The sequence below is a fragment of the Peromyscus maniculatus genome, chromosome 5 (assembly GCF_049852395.1).
Source record: "Peromyscus maniculatus bairdii isolate BWxNUB_F1_BW_parent chromosome 5, HU_Pman_BW_mat_3.1, whole genome shotgun sequence".
Classification (NCBI taxonomy): Eukaryota; Metazoa; Chordata; class Mammalia; order Rodentia; family Cricetidae; genus Peromyscus; species Peromyscus maniculatus.
The window spans coordinates 114,388,937-114,404,754 of NC_134856.1; the positions used below are offsets into that span (position 1 = coordinate 114,388,937).

Here is a 15,818-nt window from a genome sequence, read left to right on the forward strand (position 1 = left end):
GTATTTACTGGCTGTTGCCTCATTTTCTTGAAAACTCATGTTCAGCTCCTTAGTCCATTTTTAAAAAATTGTTTCCCTGTTTATCTTTTGCGTTCTTTATATATTCCGGGTATTGATGCTCTGCCTCCCCTTCTGAAGGCAATCTTCCCTTTCTTCTCCAGCAGTTCCAGAGACTTGGGTCTTACACTAAGGTCTTTGCTCCATTTAGAGTTGATTTTTGTGTGAGGTCAAAGAAAAGGATCCAGTGTCTCCTTTCTACATAAAGACGTCAGGTGTCTACAGCACTACCCATCTCTAATGTATACTTTGGGTATCTTTGTCAAAAATCAGGTGGCTGTAGCTACATGGGCTTATGTCTGGGTACTTTATTTGTGGGTCTACCTGTCTGAGGGCAATACCACCCTGCCCTTTGTGGTATAACTTGAACTTAGGTACAGCAATATTTCCAGCCTTACTGGTATTGCTCAGGATTATATTGGCTGAGGTCTTTTGTGTTTCCAAATTATTTAGAATTTTTTTTCTATCTCCATGATGAACAGTATTGGCATTTTGATGGAGACTGCAGTGAATCTGTATGATTCATTCAGTAAGATGGCAACACTGTTGACTCTTCCAAGCCAGGGGCCTGGAAGGAGATTTTAATTGATCTTCTAATGTCTTCTTCAGTTTCTCTCTTGAGTGTTCTAAAGTTTTCATTAGAGAGGTCATTCACTTCTTTGGATAGGTTTATTCCAAGCCATTTCTGTAGGCAGTTATGAACGGGATTGTTTGACTGGTTTTTCCCTCAGTATGCTTGTTATTGGCAGATAAGAATGAAGCTGATTTTTCTGTGTTAATTTTTTAATCTGCCACTTTTTTGAAAGTTTGTATAAGCTCTAGGAATTTTCTGGGGGCTGAAGAGTAGATATTATCCAGCCATCAAATAAACATATGGCACTCTTCTTTAAAAAATGTCTTTATTTTTAAATGTACTTTTATGTGTGTGCGTCTGAGTGAGGATACATACACCATCTGCATACAGGAGCCAGTAGGAGTCAGAACATCGGAGCCATCTCTCCAGCCCCATTATGTCAGTCTTACACGGTGAAATCACTTATAACTGCTTGGAGGGGGCACAGGACAGGCTGTATAGCATAGTGAGATATAACCCCATCCCTTGGTAACCATGGAGTCTATTTGGGAGACTATCCAAGATGGAGAAGGTTAACAGATAAAGCAACCACTCTAAGTGGCCAAATTAATGTTCAAAGTGCACACATGGTTGGTGAGAAAAATAAATTCATTTTGAAATAACCTTTAAGGACTTTGTAGAATTTAACTATAATAGATAGTGACAGAGAAACAAAATGGTCTACAGAAGCATGACTTCTGCAAGGGAACATATGGCAGTCCAAGCTAGATAAGTTGAAAGCAGATAGTAAAGGCCAGCTGTTAGAGGACCACACTGTCTCCACTGTCCCCAAGCCTAACACAGTGATGGCACATACCAGGTGAGTGGTGGGCAGCAAAGAAGATAAAGTTAAAATGTGCATTAAGGACCAATCACTAGTAAACTGCAGTGGCTGTCATCATCCACAGAAGCATTTACTGTAATGTAAGCAGGTCAAGGCGAGTGATGGCGAGAGTCAAGGAGCCAGGACAGGACAGCGTGTAGAGCTGGCATGGCTTGTCTGTGCAGTGAGGGGGCGTTTATTTGGGGCCACCCTAGAGAACTTTGCAGTCTCTCTTGTGAGAAATGTTTGTCTCCTTTGTTGTTTACACAACAGGAAACCCAACCACTCTGTGATCCTGTGACCTGGCAAAGGGCACTGATGAATGTCAGGATAGGGGAGGGGAATGTGGGCATCCTAAGATCAGGCTGCCAGGGGGAAAGTGCCCTCATCTTGGAACATGGTGTCCCCCATATGCCCATCCTCACAGAGCTGTAAGAGTAACTGTTTCCCACATAGTAAATGTGCCTTTACGGAGAAGAGAACCTGCCACAGAACAGGAGGGTGTTGGTTTGGTTGTGCCTGATGAAGAAAAGGAAGGGGTGGTCTGCACAGAATATTGAGACTTCACAGGCACAACAGTAGTCAACAATGGCCGAAGTTGCTGCCGCAGCCTCGGTGCCTTTTTCATTGACCTCCACAACACTCTTGTGAACAAACTTGGACAGACACAGGTCTCTCTCCAGAGACATTCCTGACAAGTCAGCCTTGCCCCCTTGGAAGACATCTACCATCCCCAAACGCTGAAACACAGACTCCATGTTATAATCCTCTTGCAGTTTAAATTTTGGAAGGAAAACCTCAACATCAGTGCTCCTCATAAAGTCTGGTTTGGTCCAGGACGTTAACTTCTCAAAAGTGAGATTGTTTTCCACCTGGCAAAGTAGAATTAGAGACTTTCAGATTCGCAGGTGAGGTCTTATGCAGAGTCTCATAGGCTCTTCACACTCACAATACCCACCATCATCCTACAGGGGCACTGTAGATTAACATGGTGAGACCGTGTGAGGGTCCCACTGTCTTGCTAGCTTGTATATGGCTTCCCTCATGGGCATGGAAGCCAAGCAGCCCAGGGTTGGGAAGACCTGGCTGTCCTCTCCTAAATCATTTCTGAGACATCTTTTATTCTAACAGGTGTCCATATGTCCAGGTGATTATGGTTTAGGTTGTGTTTGCTTTTGTTTTCTTGATCTAGACTTAGTTTTGAAGACAATAAACCATAGATACTAATAAAATAAAATAAAAATTGGAAAAGATGCTTGGTGTGAGCCACACTAGAAGGGAGGTCTATCCAGGCTAGGATTCTATTTGTTTTGTGGGCTGTTAATAGTTTGAATGTGAAATTCTCCCTTAAAGCTCACATGGAGAACCTTTATTCTGAAGCTGGTGGTGATGTTTAGTGAGACATCTATAATTTGGGCATGAGGAATTCTAGCCGAATGAAGGAAGTAGTTACAGGAGGTGTACCTATGAAGATCATCCTTGGTCCTTTGTCCCTTGTCCTTTCTCTGCTTCCTGTTTACTAAAAGGTCTGTAGTCTCTGCCACATGTACCTGTCACCATGGAACCCATTGACAGGGTCAAGTAACTTTAAATGAAACCTCAAATCTGTGAGTCAACATAAATCCTTCCTATCCTGGGTTATCCATGTCAGGCATTTTGCCAGTGACAAAACACTAACACCCTAGAGAAGCCATGCCACAGTGAGGGAGCTGGATGGGAAGAGCCAGGGGAGCACTTCTGCTTACAAAGACCCCTTAGGTCATGCACACTCCATTACCCACCATTCAGAGGATGGCTGATACACTGTGGGGTATCCTGTCACAAGGAAGACCAAGATGTGCCATTATGATGTCTCTGACTCTGTCCTCACCAGCTGGCATCCCTCCTCTTCCACTTTGTGAGGTTAAAGTGCAATATTTTTTCTGCCTATTTTATGTTCTCAGATATTAAAATAAAATACTAGCAAAGACCATGATTTAGGTTATATTTACAGAGGGGGACTATGTTCTAAGTACTGTGCTAAGTTCACTGCCTTAGTTGTCCTCATTTCATCCTTTCAGAAACCATGTCCCATTCCAGAAATGAAGTTATGTCATATGTTCAAGGTCACACAACCCACAATGGGAGTCCTGGACACAGCTTTGATCCCCAAACAAAGGGTCTGCACATAGCTCCAGGCTCAGTTTGTGAGTACCACCCGCTCAAATGGCAGTTGGAAAGGTAAAAACATTGAGTTCTGTCCTAATGAAGAAGGACAATGGGGACCCTGGATTCTTCTAATAGACATTTAGGGTGGCAACTGCTACAGACTTTCCCGCCTCACCTGGCTGAGGTCCACACCATCATCTGGGAGCAGGACCACCAAGCTCAGCTCCATGCCCTTATAGGGTATCACCAGCACCTGCGCCTGAACTTCATTCACGTAGGCGATGTTAAAAGTGTCTTCCTGACACATCATCTGTACTGTTCTTTCCTCCCTCTGAACAGAAGAATCCAGAATATAAAAGATATCATTGAGAGAGTTCAGAAGGTTTTCAAATGAGCTGCAGTTAATACCAATTAATACAATGCAAACACTATTTATGTTTCAGTGACCACTTAATCAATGTCTGCCAGCCTCTTCCTGCTTTCCTTAAAAATAATTGTTGTGAGCAGATATGGGGCTGTTGTAGATAGGGTTCTATGGTTGTGATGAAACACCATGACCAAAGGCAATATGGGAAGGATGGGTTTGTTTCATCTTACAACTCTCAGGTCACATTCCATCACTGAGGGAAGTCAGAGAAGGAATTCATGCAGACGCCTTGGAGGAGTGCTACTTATTGGCTTGTTCTCCATTGCTTTCTCAGCCTGCTTTCTTGTGTACCTCATAACCTCCTGCCCAGAATTGGCACTAGCCACAGAGGGCTGGGTCCACACCCACCACTAATCAAGAAAATGACCAACAGACTTGCCCTAGGCCAATCTTATGGAAGCAATTTCTCAATGCAGAGTTCTTCTTCTCAAATGGCTCTAGCTTGTGTCAAGTTCATACACACACACACAGACCCAAAACAAAACAAAACAAACAAACAAACAAACAAACAGACAGACAGACAGACACCCCAGCCAGGACAAGGACTAACTACATAAAGACTATGCATTATTCAGAAAAAGGAATGTGGCATTCAAATATTAGTATTTGGGTCTAAAATGTTCTACAAAGGCTCATGTTCCAAAGCTCCTCTCCACAGACTGGCACTGAGAGCTAGCCAAACCTTTAGGATTTAGGCCTAATGAGAGAAAGCTGAGCATTGGGGAGAGGTGCCCCTGAAGGGGATATTTGCACTACAACCCTTTCCTGTTTCTCTCTTTTGCTTCCTGACTGCTGTGAGGTCAACAAGCCCTCACCATGCATTTCCACCATGCTGTACTGCATCACCACAACCCGGAGTGATTGGAAAAACTGACCCGACTGAAACTTCTGGAACCATGAGCCAAAATAAACATTTCCTCTTTTAAGTTGATTATCGCAGATAGTTTGCTACACTAATGGAAAGATGACCATCATATCAGATGCAGGATTTTGATCATTTAATATGGTCAACAATTATATCTAAGGAAACAGCATATAGTTAACAGAAAAATTTTCTTCAAATAGACTGGATTACTGTCATAGTCATGTGTCTGGGACTACAGACAGGTACATCCTCTCAGAAAACAGCCTGGAAACAGGAGCACACATGCTCAGAGGTTCACGATGGGTCACAATCTTCTAACCCATCAGAGAGCAGAGAGCTCCAGAGCACAGACACTCACAGGCTAGGGCAGAGCTCCATCCTGACAGCCCATTAGTGAGAAGGAAAATCCCAGTTAAATGGCTACAAGTTGGGGACCTTCTGGACTGATCTCCATGTATATTTGTGATGCATTACCGTCTGATGACCCATCATAATCATACAGTTCTTGTCAACTCTTTAAAAGTCAGGGGCTGTCTGGACAGAACTTCATGTATCTTCTTGTGATTTAACCCAGTGGTTCTGTTCTAATAGTCCAACAATATTTTTTAAAGTATGGAAGTAGGCCATCTGGGAAGATTTTAATTACAGTGGTACATTAAACATAAAAATTTGCTACAGACCATAAATAATACATATTAAATTTCCCAATAAATGAACTCATTCTTTCACAAAGCTTTTTTAAAATTATCACTAATAAAAAAGGAATGGGGGAGTTTAACATTGGTAAGGGTCCAAACGGCATTAAATTGTATTTTATTGGGATTTGGAGAAGCATTCTAATATCTGCTTTAATTCAAATTATACTGCAATTAAGACTGAGATCTTAATCACTCCATTTCAATATAAGAAAGCAATACATACTGCTTCCTAATAATAGATTGACCAATAATTTAAAGTGATTATTTTAATTTAAAAATAGTCTATTAAATAAATGTTTGTATATTCCTTTCTACGCTGCCTCATGCTCCATAAATGTATTATACTATCTTAACACATAAGTTTCTGTTTTCTTGAACTTAAAGGAAAGTTTAGTTTCTAGAATTAGGTTGAAGCAACGGTTTTATGAGAAATTATCAGAACATATAAGAGCCACAAATAAAATGTAAAGTAACACAGGTATTAAATACTCTATTCCTATCATTTTTCTCTAGAGATTAACTTTTCATTTAGAAATAAATGTTTCAAATGGTTTTATGTGCTTTCCTGTTCTCTTTCTTTCTGGGCTGAGGACCAAGTCCAGCACCCACACAGGACATGTGATCTCTACCACTGAGCCCCAGAGCTACACATTCACAATTACACCCTTCTACTCAATCTCATCACACTGTCATGAACCTTTGGACACTGTTCCTTACCTGGTTTATTTTAAAGGGCATTTCTATTGTGCAATCTTCATGAAATGGTTGATGCCACTTTCCTTTGAAATATAAAGCATTGACAAGAACCAGCCTGGTCTCTGAATTAACCGAGTCGCCCGACAGCAACTCTGGAATTTTCCCTTTTGAGGAAGCAGAGACTTCATTCAGGTTCATGTTATACACATGTGAGAAATAAATTGATATGACATCAGGGCATATCCAAGCATCACGTTTTCACATATGCTGAATATGGATTAACATATTGAAAACAAATGAACACAACATACCAATGTTTGCCTCAAGGTCATGGACACAGGAGGAACATGGCCAAGATGAAGATGGTGAAAGACTTCTAAGTCTCTCAAGGAAAGCAGGTTTGGGAAAGGCAGAAAAAAATGACTTCAGGATGGAGAACAAAGAAGCAGGAAATGTGGAAGGGGTCGGGTCACAGGGATCCAGGGCTTCCCCCACGTGCTAATGTTGGTTGCCATGTTGATTGGGTCTGGAATCAACCAAGAGACATGTCTCTGGGCAGGTCTGTGAGGACATTTCCCAGAAAGTAATTAATAAAGAGGACACTCTCCCAAGGGAGAGTTTCCTGTGCTGCCCTGATATAAAGACCAAGAGAGAAGCAGCACTGTTTGGTCTGCCTGCCTCAGTTCCTGCTGGTGAGTGCATCGACACTGTTCACATTTCTGCAACTGCTATTTTCAGCTGACACTGGAACCTAATTGCTTTGGCCTTCATGAGGACTAAGACTAATAACTCTCTGGAGTCCTCTAGGCTTTCCATGCCAGACTGAAACTGGTAAGGTTTTCAGCCTCATAGACTGGGCAGCTACCAGATTCTCAGCCTCTCCACATGCAGATGGTCATTGTCAGACTACTCAGCCTGTATTGTGTATGTCAATCTATTAAATCACCTCTGTAATATGGATTCATTGTGTTCTTCTAGAGAACCCTGACCAATACACTAATGTTAAGCATAGAGTCTAATCTAGCCCTCCATGGTCATGCCAAGTTTTAACACACCACCACACGTCAAAGCCTCAAAGGCAGAAAGCCATTTGTTATTATATACTTTGGAATGCTGTCCATCCCTGGAAGAGATAATGCAGTTAAGAGGACATATCCCCTTCTTCTGTATTAAGGGGTATCCTTTCAATGGAGAAGAGAATACTTGCCAACTTATGATATCAAAGGTTCACAAGAGGTAAAGACTCCAGTAAGAATCAGCAAATGATTGCTGAATTTTTAAGAAAAAGACACTCTATACTCTATCTGTTAGTAGCAATAGGAATGTACTTAGTGGTACAGAGGCATCTGTGGGGTTCAAATATCAGACAATGATCTCAATGATCTGCAAGACCAATGCTGGAACATGTCATCTCTGAAATAAAAACAAATAAGGTTCAACCCCAAATGGGAGACTCTTTTAGACCAATGTAACTGAGCAGCCCTGACAGAGGAAATCATGTCTAGTTTCATCAAATGTAGGTGAGGGATGTGAGGCAGGAAACATGGAAGCAGAAAACAGGAATCCTCTTCAGAGGTAAAGGTGCTGGGGGCTGAGGCAACACAGACTGTAGGAAGATCCAGCCCAGGACAAGATTATGGGGAACTTCTACCCATGCATCTCCATCTCAGAGATGGTGGAGTCACCTGGCCTGCCAAGTGCAGACCACCCCTGTCTTCTAATGCAATCTGTTAGACTGGAAATCAGGCCCATGAGTTCTCAGGACATTTGTATCAGCCCCTCTCTCTTAGAGAAATACACAAACAACTCTGTTTTTAAAGTCTAAGTGTCTGAGTAAAATCTCCACGAATTCACTGAGGTCTAAATTATACCATGTGGCCTAGCTGGTCTGCATCCCTTTGACTCTCTGAAATAACAGTGAGATTAGTCAGAGGGGGAGAAGGGAAGTTAAGAGAAAGAGGAAGGAAGAGGAGGGAGGGATGGATGGAAAGGACAAGAATGTGGGTGTGAAATAACCTGAAATCCTGACCTTCAGTCTGTTCGGAGACCCACGTGTTGATGTGTTTCCGGGACTCCTCTGCTGCTTTGATGAAGGACAGCTGCTCCAGCTCTGAGTGGTAGAACTGAAGACAGGACTCCTTAAAGGTCTGGAAAAAAAATGTTCAGTGAGGTAACATTGCAAAATAGTGTCAGCAAGCTTCCCAAACTTCTGATACTATGGCATTAAAAAACAAAACTAAAATGAGTGTAGATGTCACTTTAAGCAATAAACATCTTCATGTACTATGTCTTTGTAAGTTGGAATGACCAACTTGAATAAATAAAAAGTATAAGTTGTCAAATTTTAAATATTTCAAAGTATCATTATAGAATTTGGGAAAGTTTTTGGAGTTGAGTCTTACTATTTGGCGTAGGCTGGCCTAGAACTCATGACCCTCCTGTCTCAGCCTTCTTAGACATACATGTATGCCATCACACTGGCTAGAACTTGATCCTTAATTTCATCACATTCTCTAGGGTCCTTCCTCTGTGATCTATAGCAACAAGCATTTGAATATAATTGACGTCATTCTAGTGATACAACTTACTGGGAGGAATTCACAAGTGCTCTCTGCAAAGAGTCTGTTGGCAGTTCTAAGCGCGTACTTTTTGTTGGGCTTATTCAGGTTACTGAGCAGCCCCTGGAAGCCTTGATGAACGTCTTTCTCTGCGTTTAAACCAAGTGCCTATGAAGAAAAAGAATAAATGATTATGAGCTCAGTGATGAGACATTTTGATTGCGAACGGAATTTTCAAGCTGCAGTAGTCAGGTAGTGAAGCACATGAGACTCTGTGTTGGATCCTCACTCTGCACATGAAAAGACAGGTCCACTAGGGTATGGCTGTAATCCCAACACTGCGGAAAGAAGACACCTGCATTTATGCCTGTCCTCTGCCTAAAGAAGCACACATAGGCATGTAAACACACACACACACACACACACACACACACACACACACACACACAGATACACACACAGACATACACACACATATACACACACAGACACAGACACACACACCCTACAACCATACACATACACAAGCTCTCTGTGTTTATTAGTGAATGTAAAACCTATAAAAGACCATAAAGAGTAATTATGAAGAAGCCTCTTCTATGTCTTCATCTTCATGTCCTCATGCACTCACTAAGTTTGGAGACGATAAAAATGAGGAGTTATACCTGAAAGGGTCCTCATGAAAAAGTCCTGGCAAACCACAGAACAACAGTGACTACTTCCTACTGGGACAGTGTATGCACAGGGCTTTTTCTCAGGCAAATGCCTCCTGCCTGCCTTGAAACCCCTGAGGTCAGAAACCCATTCTTAATCACCTGCAATGCTCACAGGATGCTTCATAAAGTAGCCCCAAATAGTGTCCAGTCAAGATGTGGACTAGCTATACACATTTTACCCCCGTTCAGTAGCTTAGCTATGCAAGGCAGGTTGGACACAATTAGAAGCAGGAATTAGAGCGCACGCCTTTAATCCCAGCACTCAGGAGGCAGAGGCAGGCAGATCTCTGTGAGTTCGAGTCCAGCCTGGTCTACAGAGCAGGATCCAGGACAGGCACCAAAACTACACAGAGAAACCCTGTCTGGAAAAAATAAAAATAAAGCAGGAATTAACCTTCTTTGGCAATGAATAATTACAAAGTCTGTTGCTCTAAAAATAAAATAGATCTTAGCAACCTATGTTTCAAATAATTTCAACTCCTTGCTTTCCTTTGCTGTACTTGGGTTGAGCCTAAGTTATAACCCTAAGACCCTCCTTCCATCTTTTTAAAAACTTTTTTATTTGAAACTAAGTTGCCCAGGCTGGTCTTGAACTAGGCATTCTCCTGTCTCTGTCTCCTTAGTAGCTGGAACTAAAGGCCTGTGCCACCAAGATTGGTGTGAAATTATTTATGCAGCATTTTCTCAGTGAAGTCTGAACAAAATTTTGAGAGTTCCCTCTAAGTTCTTACTGTGGAAAACTCTTTGCCTCTTAAATAAGTTCCCTCTAAGTTATCACTGAGGAAAACTCATTATCCCTTCCTCTTTGACCCCTGCCCCATGACACAGTGTGAGCACATTCCTAAGCTCCCTTCTCAGCAGCCCTTAGGCAGTGAAGTTATGGGATGACAGACAGCTTACCTGAGACATCTGGACTGCAGTGTCTCCCTTCGCCCCCAAGAGGACCATAGCCAGAGCAGAGGAGATGCTCATGGGAGAATAACAGACATTTGTCGAAGGGTTGCTTTCACAGAGCATCTTTAAAAGGTGGATGGCAAAGTTGCCATTTGCTTCAGACAGAGTATTCATGATGCAGAGTCTGGAGGCAAAAGAGAAATGGTACTCAACACAGTACTGAAGGTTCATTGACCTGACTCAGGGAATCTGGGACTCTACTCTTGGTTCTCATTCAAAGCTCAAAAGTACTTAAAATAGGATTTTAAAATTCATTCTTGGTCACAGTCCTTCCAATCTTAGGATTATTGTCTAAGTGTGGTCATGGCAACAGACCAAACTAGCGTCTGTGTCATCTGCATAGGCAGAGGTCAGATCATCAGAACCGCACACAGGACACAGCTAAAAGAGGTGGCCTGTAGTCTCCTTCCATATACACCAGCTCCTCTCTCTGAAGATGGTGGAGTGGAAGATAAATAGGAAGAGGAGGAAAAGAGGAAAGGAAGAAGAAAACAGACATGAGCGTCCAGGTCCTCTAGCCTGGCTTCAGCAAAGCTGCATTCTGTGTCAGCCTGTGAAAGACTCCTCTGAGATGTCCAGGTGTGCATTAGACAGAGCCTCTGCATTTGCAGCTGCTACAGGACAGACCTGGAGATGCTGAATGAGACCCGAAGACAGGCTGGTGTCACCAACCCTGCTGTGCAGCAGGAAGCATCCACCTGCAGTGGCTGCTCAGGAGGCCTTGATCAGGCCATGGCACCAGGCTGTTTCTCTGTGGAGCATACCTCACTCCCAGATGAATGGACAGCTTGGCCCAGACTAAGTGACTGCCCCTGCCACAATATCCCAAATCTGAGTCCCTGCACATCCCATGGCTGTGCTCTGACTGTCATATGACCTTTGAACACTGGAAGTGTGTTCCCGAGTACTTTCTACAGTGCTTAAATGACAATAAAATAGCCCAGGGAGTCTCAGAACATCACAACCCATACTTCTTTCCTCTCCCCAGACAGACGGACACAGTATCCTGAGAGTGTGCCCAGATCCTGTGACTCTTCCTTATAATTCCCCAAAGGTTCTTCAGGAAAGTTGCGGCGGCGGCTTTATTTAAATGCCTGGCCTTCTGGTTGGTCTTCTCATCTGACCTACTGTGCGACCCCTACACTCCTGCCCATCCTGATGTCCCTTTAAAGTTGCTTCTGAATCCTTGAAGTACCGTTTATTCCACCCAGAAGGTCATCTACCCCCTCTCTGTCACTGAGTTCACACTACTCACCCTTCCCTCCTTCACTAGTGCAGGGCAACCTCAGGGCCTCTGCTCTGCCACCCTAGTGACGCTGCCCCAGCCGGTTCTGTCATCACTCCTAAGTGCGGTCCTTTCTCTTGCTGACTGTGTCTCCACCACACTTGGAGCTCTCTGAAGCTAAGGGAGCTGTCTGGCACCCTGATTTTAAGCATCTGGAAGCATGCTCTGGATATAGGAGGCTTTCTGTCAATACTGAGTGAATTATTTTAAAAAATGGAAATGAAGAGTGCTCAATTTTGTACTAGAAATTGCTTTTGTTTGGCTTTTCTAGACAGGTTTTTTTTCTGTGTAGCTTTGATGCTGGCCTCGAACTCACAGAGATCCGCCTGGCTCTGCCTTCCGAGTGCTGGAATTAAAGGTGTGCGCCACCACCGTCCAGCTGAGATTGCTGGCCTTTTAAAGGGCTCAGAAACAGAAACAGATCTTCGAGGAGAGAGCAGAGGCAGACAAATTGTCCAGGTGGTAGGATCCGAAAGGAAGCAGGAAAGAGGCAGAGGAGAAGGCTGCTGATTCCCTGCAGCACCCAGGTCTGGCTGAGGAGGAGCCAAGATAGCTCTTGGACACCAGCCCCGGGACGGGACCAGGCTTGCTGCCATTTGCCAGCTGGAGTTTCTAGAGGAATCGCCTTTTTAAATGCCTATCGGACACCATCTGTCTACTCTCTCTTTTTCTATCTCTGCAGTCCCGGGGTTTCCTCCCGGACTCAGCCCAGACCTTGTAAACCTCACCTCTGTTGGTCTCACAGCCCATAACAAGCGCCCTCACTTACCACCTTCGAGACTTCTCAATGTGGAATTTGCAGCCTAGGTGTCCTGGTAGCTTATCCCAGCAGCCGGCTAGACTCTGCTGGCCCTTTAATCACAGCAGAGCTGGGAGGGGCGGAGAAACAAGCAGCTGCTTGCTCTAGCCTCTGCTGAGAAGGGGAGTGGAGAAAGAAACAGGCCATAGAGAAAGAAAGCGAAAGTATTAAAAGCCTTTGACTAGAGGATGTTTGCAGGGTTTTGGTGGTACCTTTTGGGGGGCTGCCTATTTTCAGTGTCCATTTCTCACTCTCACCCTCCTTTCCTGGCAAATATTAATCTGTGTTCTGCCTGTATTTCCCAGTCACGAGCATTTCTTGTGAATGGAGTGTGTGCTCCTGTGTGATCCTCATTTACAAACCTGACTTTTCCAAGGCTCAGCATAAGGGTTCAGGGCATCAGATTGGGGCATGGGCCACAGACATGTTACACAATGCCGCGTGCAGACGCTGAGTTTTTTTCAGAGAACTCAACTCAGGTGAAAGCATGTTGCTTTGTGGCTCAAAAGTTACATCTTACAAAGCTGCTAAGAACCCCCCCCCCCTTATTTAATAAAGGTCCAATATTTATTTGTTTATTTACTAAAGGATAAGCTTTTAAAACTACAATAATTGAAGATATATTAGACCAAGACACATACACAGAACTCCAACATAGTAAGATCCCTTGCTGGGAAACTGTAGGGTCCCCTACCACTCACTAAATCAAAGTTAACTTTTTTTTTTTTTTTTTTTTTTTTGGTTTTTTCGAGACAGGGTTTCTCTGTGTAGCTTTGCGCCTTTCCTGGGATTCACTTGGTAGTCCAGGCTGGCCTCGAACTCACAGAGATCCGCCTGGCTCTGCCTCCCGAGTGCTGGGATTAAAGGCGTGCACCACCACCGCCCGGCCAAAGTTAACTTTTAATGAGTTCTACGGGGACATCCTACCTTGCATTGTTTCATATTCCTCCCCATTATGGGGACTCAGCTACGTCAGGGAGAAGTTGCAGGTTTGGACAAACATCAATTAACTGAGTCAAGCAGGGCTACAGGGATAAACAAATATTGTTTAGCTAAAACCCCTTAAAACCTTGTCAATGGAAAATTGTAAAAGCCTAAAACAATTTGTCTCTAAAAGTTTAACTTCAAAACTGTAAAAATTCCTTTGTCTATGTCTTATGCTTACCCCTTACTATAAAAAAGAAGCTATAGCCCGCCTCCAGCTGCCACAAGCTCAGAATCCTGAAACTTGGCTGTGGTCTCAGCTAGCTGATAAGCTTTGGTGTCTCACGGTGACATTTCCATTCTTTCGAATTTTTTTTAGAATAAAGTCTGCTTCTGGTTTAATAGACTTTGGTGGTTTTTCTCCCATTATTGTGCAACCCTGGACCCAACAGAAACAGGACCATTAGAGACTCCACAGAAACACAAAAAGCTCACACTGTCTACAGGATCACTCATGTAACTCCCCAAGGTCAAGGTTCCATATGGCTGAGCCCGAGAGCCCACTCAGTGCACATTACCTGTGACACACTCAGTCTAGAAATCTCTCCTCTCTGTGTGCTCTCCTTCCTGGCTTATGGACGGCAGCTTTTCGCCAATCTCTTCCTCTCAGAAGCTTCCTGGTGCCATTGGCTTCCCCAGGGTGCTCATTTTCTGTTGCTTGTCTCCATGTTTCCACAGAGGCTGCTCACACCCCTTGTCTTCTGACCCCTGACCCAGCAGGAAGTGACAGCAGCTGAAGGGACAGAGGCTTCTGGCTTTCTATCTCATCTTGCTTGAGGGAAGGTTGGCTTGCTTACGTGCAGCATCTGCTTCCTCAGTCACCCTGTGTTCTCCACCCCAGAGGGGATTTCAACCGTCCCTTCCTCTAGCTTCTCCAGCTCCTCTGCTTTGACCAACAACTTCTGACCATCTCCTGTCTTAACTTGTGTTCTTGGGGATACTTTTCATTCTGGTCCCTCATCACCGATGAGGCTGGCCCATAGTTATTGTCCTCTTTGTCCTGTGTCCTCTGACACAGTTTCTCCTTCCTGTTCTGCTTCTCCCTGTTTCTCACCCCTGCTCCCTCCAGAGCCTTCCCTGTCATCCTCCTCTACATCTTCTGAGAGGATGACAGGGTCACAGCCATCTTAGAGAAGGGGCAGACAAGGGGCAGCAGGCCCTTGGACAAATTATTCTAAAAAAAAGGCCACCAGAGGAGGTGCTGCCCTCTGCCCCTAGACCCAGACAATTAGAAGTTACACAAAAATGAGTTCCAGACATTTTCTGCCTTAACCCAAGGGATATGATATAACGTAACTGGCATAATAATCATGGCACCAGATATGTCCTGTGGGATGTTTTCTGCTGTTATAGATTGTATACCGTAGCTGTCAGAAGGAATGAGTTTCCTGTAGATAAAAATGGGATGTCAAACTACTGGTAGAAATGGGACTGATGATGTAGATGCGATGACATAAACTGCTAGAGGACATGGCAATTTGCTTGCCGCTGCAACTCTCCAATCAGTCCAAACCAAGCATCTCTAACCTGAAGTAAGCACCAATCCTGAGTTTGTGACTATATAGAGTCAGAATTCCCCTAGACCCCACCCCAACCCTAACCACTATAAAAATCCTATCCTGTTACTTCCTGGGATCCCTCTCACTCCACCGCTTGGATGGATGGACAAGGGGCCCACGTTTAACTCAAAAATTAAAGACTCTTTGCTTTTGCATTCAGATCAGTTGGTCTCTTGGTAGTCTTTGGGGACATCAGACTTTGGGTGCAACACTTCTAACAAGAGGCCATGTTATTTTCTCTTCCTGGCTGGAATGCTCTGGCCTTTTTTTCCCTTTCATTTTCTACATGTAGTCTGTTAGAAGATGGGCTTGCCCTTTAAAGCGATGCTCACTCTTACGACACAGATCCCACAGGTCTTTGCCCTCTGCTTCCTCTTTCTTAAGGAAGTCATTGGAAGCATCTTCACAGAACTTCCTGCTTGATGGCACGGTGGTTCTCATTCTTCTCCCACCTGGAGAATCCTTTGAAGTCAGAATCTACCATATTGTTTGTTTGGGCTGTAGCCGGCAGGACTACAGTAACATCCCTCCTCCCCCATACCAAAGATCTCATCCTCGTTTTTCATACATGAGCATGATATTAGGGATGCCCCACAAATGAAATGTAATATGCTAAAATAAAAGCATGGGTTACAA

The 15,818-nt window shown here is 43.8% G+C and overlaps 1 protein-coding gene across 2 annotated transcripts; it reads right to left on the bottom strand.

Moving 5' to 3' along the window:
- Nucleotides 1-939: 939 nt before the first annotated feature.
- LOC102922122 (serpin B9) lies at nt 940-14,322 on the bottom strand. Of its 2 annotated transcripts, XM_076573129.1 has the most exons (8): nt 14,142-14,322; nt 12,610-12,753; nt 10,502-10,679; nt 8,916-9,053; nt 8,357-8,474; nt 6,349-6,491; nt 3,817-3,972; nt 940-2,365 (listed from the first exon to the last, which is right to left on the bottom strand). In XM_076573129.1, the coding sequence occupies exons 3-8, from the start codon at nt 10,667-10,669 to the stop codon at nt 1,961-1,963; spliced, it is 1,128 nt and encodes a 375-aa protein (XP_076429244.1). In that variant the 5' UTR covers nt 10,670-10,679; nt 12,610-12,753; nt 14,142-14,322; the 3' UTR covers nt 940-1,960. The 2 variants fall into 2 exon arrangements, with proteins under 2 accessions (XP_076429244.1, XP_076429245.1); XM_076573130.1 differs by lacking the exon at nt 12,610-12,753 and having other exon boundaries at nt 14,142-14,253.
- Nucleotides 14,323-15,818: the final 1,496 nt, after the last annotated feature.